General features: G+C 56.9%; 2 protein-coding genes across 13 annotated transcripts in view; both read right to left on the bottom strand.

The window, feature by feature from the left end:
* Tmem115 (transmembrane protein 115) overlaps positions 1-287 on the bottom strand; it is a gene marked incomplete in the record, with an annotated part of 5,615 nt that extends 5,328 nt beyond the window's left edge. The window contains 1 exon segment of the mRNA XM_005410369.2: positions 1-287.
* Positions 288-2,316: 2,029 nt separating this feature from the next.
* The window catches only part of Cacna2d2 (calcium channel, voltage-dependent, alpha 2/delta subunit 2), a 119,981-nt gene continuing 117,578 nt past the window's right edge, over positions 2,317-4,719 (bottom strand). For 8 of the 12 annotated variants that reach the window (XM_013507591.1, XM_013507588.1, XM_005410281.2 and 5 more), the window contains 2 exons: positions 4,406-4,673; positions 2,317-4,324 (listed from right to left, as the gene is read on the bottom strand). In XM_013507591.1, coding sequence (XP_013363045.1) covers positions 4,175-4,324; positions 4,406-4,673 — 418 coding nt within the window. In that variant the 3' untranslated portion in view covers positions 2,317-4,174. The remainder of the gene's footprint in view (positions 4,325-4,405; positions 4,674-4,719) is intronic. The other 4 variants (XM_005410284.2, XM_005410283.2, XM_005410282.2 and 1 more) reach the window with 1 other exon arrangement.

Here is a 4,719-nt window from a genome sequence, read left to right on the forward strand (position 1 = left end):
CCGAGCTGGGCCTGCTTTCCGCGCCGGGGCCTGGGGCCGTCGCCCGGCCCCTGAGAGCAGGTCCGGGGCGCCTGCGGCTCGGCCCGGAGGCCCCGCGCCAGGACGGTCAGGCGAGCGTGACTTCAGGGCCGGGTTCGTCCATCCACGCCAGGGCCTTCGGTCCGCACGGGACTGGTGCCGTGTTCAGGTCCGAGTCAAGCCGGGTCAGCCCCTGCTCGGCCTCGGCCTCGGCCTCGGCTTCCACTGCACCTCCCTTCGCTTCTCAGGGGCCGACAAACAGGGGTGTTGCGCATGCGCCCCCCGGTGGCAGCGGTCGGGGAGCGGATGGCTTCTGTGTGCGTATCTTCCGGCTCCTCGGCATGCCGGGATACGGAGTGCTCGGGCCGCTGTCGGGCGCCAGCCGAACAGGGTTCTGGGTAGAACTACAAGTCCCAGGAGGCTGCGCGCTCACACGGCTCCTGTCCTGATGGAGGAGGGAGTTGTAGTTCTCAGGGCCATTGCCTTTAGTTCTTGGGATCCCAGGGAGCGTGAACAGGTACTGAAAGCCGAAGGATGAGGATGGGGTTTGGGAGGCTTAACTTAAAAAAACAAAAAAAATGGGGCTGGGGTACTGGGGTACTGGGGTAAGAACCCAAGGCCTCACACATCCAGGTAAGAACTCTACTACTGAGCCACATCACCAGCACTACAAGTTTTTAAATTTTACTTTGAGACAGGGTCTCAGTAATTGCCCAGGCTCGCCTCAAAGTTATGATTCTCCTGCATCAGCCTCCCAAATAGCTGGGATTATATAGGCATGTGCTACCATGCCTGGTAATGAATAGTTTTTTAGTATAAGCATGCCCCACTTTTTTTGGTATAAGCATGCCCCATATAATAGAAACACACTTCCCCCGTAAAAAACCACGGTGTTGTTTATCTGAAACTCAAAGTGGTATTTTATAAGGATTGAGATTAGGCCTTGCTCTGTGATCAAGGGTTGGGTGTCATTCTGCAGTCAACCCCTTTGGAATTGCTATGGAGGAGTGAGGAAAGCCCTACCTTGGCTGGGTCCTGGAATACGTTTTTGTTTTTTATTTTGTTTTTGGATACTGGGGACCAAACGCAGGTGTGCTCTGCCACAGAGCAACATCATCAGCCCTTTCTATATTTTATTATTTTGTTTTTGATTTTTGGAGACAGGGTCTCTGTAAGTCAAGCTGGCCTTGAACTCACTATGTAGCTAAGGCTGGCCTTGAACTCGAGGTAATCCTCCTCAGCCTGTGGAGTGCTGGGATTATAGGCATGTGCCACCATGCCTGGCTTCTATATTTTTAGAGGTTTTTTTTGGTACCAGGAATCGAAGTCAGGACCTTGTACTTGCCAGGCAGGTGCTGTGCCTGGGCTATCTCCCTGGCCCTTGAGGCAAAAGTTCTTGCTGTGTTGCCCAGGTGGGACTTGAACTTTTGATCCTCTTGTCTCAGCCTCCCTCAGTGCTGGGATCACAGGAGAGCCCTCCATTCCTGGTCCTGGAATGTCCTCTTTCATCTGTTTAGCACCTGAGGCCCTGTCCAGCTGGCCATCTCATGAGACCTTTGGTGATTATTTACCCTCGTCACCTGGGCTCGCTCTTCATGTGGTCATGGAGATACACATGCACCAACCCCTGATGATGTTGAGGCCTCATCAGCTGGGTGGCCATCGGTGAGTGCTGACTGAGTAGAGTCCCTGGCCCTCTGTGTGTTGGAAAAACAGCATTGATAGTGCCCACCAAGAACCTCTGCAATAGTGATTACAATTCCTTTCCAATGAAAAGAGCAGAGGTCCCACGAACTAGGGTTGAAGAAAAAATGAACAAGGTGAAGGACCCGACTTGCCAGACGATTTGTAAAAACTGGCCTCTGCTTGGCTAGGGTAGAGGCCCCCCTTGCTTGTGAGTAGGCCCAACTCTTGCCTTCTAGGGATGGCAGGTCAGGCCCTTGAGCACCAGCAGGCACTAGTTTCTTGTGCGGCCGCTGAAGTCTGATCAGAAGGTGGGAGCCCAGCCTGAAACTGCCTGTCATGATTGTCTTATTTCCTCCAGGGTCTGGGCTTTGCCCTGAGGCTTCAGGAGGCTTTTGTGTGTGTGTGTGTGGGGGGAAGCTTTTTCCTGTTTGTGAAATGAGATGAGACAAAGTAGGTCGAAGTCTGGCTTGTAAGAGGGGCTATGGAGCATCACGCTCTGCACTCCTGAGACCTGGACTGCTCCTAACAGCAGAGCAAGGCTCTAAGGTCCTGGCCATTGTTTCTGTAGCTACATAGTCCTTCGCCTAAGTCTCACACAGTGGATAGAAACTGTTTGAAGTGAAAATATGAACATTATTTAATAACTGATCTTCTGTAATAAACCATTTGAAAATATTTTACAAGGAATCACACACACGATATTTTACAAAGTTTCTTGACTTTTTTGTTGCTGTTGTTTTCCCGACTCGTCTGTACAAAATAGAACAACAACAAAAAAAAAGGGCAGAGAAAAGGAATGGCCCCCCCAGCCCCCCAGCCCAAGTGAGCGGGCAGCCAGGTCAGGTGGGTGATGAGAAGGATCAGACCCAGCTGGGGGTTGGACAACTACCTGATGGGAATTGTTTTGTCTGCTTTTTTTAAACTTAAAATATATATTTATTTTTGTTTGTTTATTTTTATATCTCCATGGAGCACCTGACTACACTACAGTTACACACACGCCCCCACAGAACACAACTGACAGCCAGGCTGGGCGCACATCATGGATACCCACCCTGGCACCAGCAGCGGGCATGGACCATACATACACACTGAGAAAGCGACAAGCAACATGTCATTAATTAATGGAGCCATTAATTAATGCATCACCCTCCCCCCTCCTCCCAGTCCATCTGAGCCCCATGGCTACATCCCCCTGCCCTCAATCCCCGACTGGCCCCCACGCTGGGACACCTTTGGGGAAATGACCGGAATGAATGGTGTGAAGAGATGTGGCCAGGCCCAGCTTTTGTGTGTACATTTTGTGTGTGTGCCAGTGTGTGTTCAGCAGGGGAGGGGCAGTTTGGCGTCCTGGGGACAGGGTGTGAGAGTGTGTGTGTGTGTGTGTGTGTGTGTGTGTGTGTGAGAGAGAGAGAGAGAGAGAGAGAGGGAGAGAGGGAGAGAGGGAGAGAGAAAGGATACAGAGAACAGGCACAGGCCAGAGTACGTAGGGGCCAGACTGGGGCAGGACAGCCCAGCCAGGAGAGATCGAGTCACCCCTGGCAAGGAGAAGGGCAATGCCTGTGGGCGTTTCTCTGCCAAGGGGTGCAGGCAGTGGCATGTGCTCCCTCTGGGGGCCTGACACTAGTGAGAAATGGTTACAATGAGCACCTGGCAAGGTGAGGGGCACTTGGAGGACACTGGTGGCTTGGGGTGGGACAGAGGAGTCTTCCCCCTGCCCTAGCATTTGGCACTGTTTGACATTCAGCTTTTGCGATGGGAGGACTGGCTGGCTGCAGCTCGGATGCGAGGCAGGTGGTGAGTAGGAGACGGAGTGCGCAGGCGCCAACCCTCCCACCAACGCCTCAACCTCTGTAAGGCTTTTTTGAGCTCTCCCCCCACGGCGTGTGTCTCCGTCTCTGTGTCTCTGTCTGCCCTCCAGGCTACGGCTAGCTTCTGCTCTCTGGGTTCCAGATGCGTGTGAGTTGTGTCTAAACTGATGTCACCGTGAGACTGTCCCGACACTTGCAGGCTGGGGGCGAAGGCTCTAGGCCTGGAAGGGGCAGGCGTGCATGGGGGGCTGCCCCGGAACCTCTCCCCCACGAGGACTTCAGCTTGGATGCACGGGCCTTAAGCTGCCATCTCACCTTCCTCCATTATTCCCAGGGAAAACAGGTCTGGGCCTGGGGGGGCGGGCAGAGGGGCAGACTGGAGGAGCCCAGCTGAGGGTGATGCCTAGGCAAGGGGAGCCTCCGGGTGGGGCGGGGAGGCCTGGTTTGGCACCGGTACATGTAGCCTCCCCGTCCGAGCCGCTGGAGTCCAGGATCTGGGGACACTTGGCTAGTTCCGCAGGGAGACAGGTCCTAGGAGCCAAAGGCTGGCGTCCTCCTCCCTCCGGGACGCTGCCCGCCAGCTCAGGACCTTCACTGGGGGCGGGTTGGGTTCCCAGGCGGGGGTCGGGTCGGGTCGGGGCGGGGCAGGGGCGGGGCGCTCAGAGGCGGGGGGAGGCGGCGCGGGCGCGGGCGCGGACTTGAGGCTGCGGCCGAGGCGGCAGGCCCAGGAGGAGCAGCAGCTGCAGGGAGACCAGGACGCCCAGCGACGGAGGGAAGGAGGCTCCGCGGCCACAGTCTGAGGTATCTTCCTGGGGGAGAGGAAAGGAGCGAGTGGCGGCGCAGGCGGGCGGAGGGCGGCGGAGCTGCAGGGCGCGGCCCGTCCCGCTCACCGTCGCGTTGTAGTCGAAGCAGATGTGCGGGCCTCTCCGGTAGCGCGGTCTCTGCACCAGCTCGCACTGCTCCGGGCCGTCCGCTGGGCATGAGTGGGGAGTCAAGGAGGCGGCGGCACGGGGCGCGCGCGGGGCGGGCGGGGGCGGGGGCAGGATACAGTGCGTCTCCTTCTGCAGCAGCCGGCCGGCCTCGCACTGGCTGCACAGCGGCTTCTCGGCCACCACGAAGAGCAGGTTGGTGTTGCTCAGTCTCTGCGCGTGGAACAGCCTGCGGGGCGCCGAGAGGCGGGGCTGACGCTCGCCCCGCCCACCCG

The sequence above is a fragment of the Chinchilla lanigera genome, unplaced genomic scaffold, assembly GCF_000276665.1.
Source record: "Chinchilla lanigera isolate Chin_1 unplaced genomic scaffold, ChiLan1.0 scaffold00131, whole genome shotgun sequence".
NCBI lineage: Eukaryota > Metazoa > Chordata > Mammalia > Rodentia > Chinchillidae > Chinchilla > Chinchilla lanigera.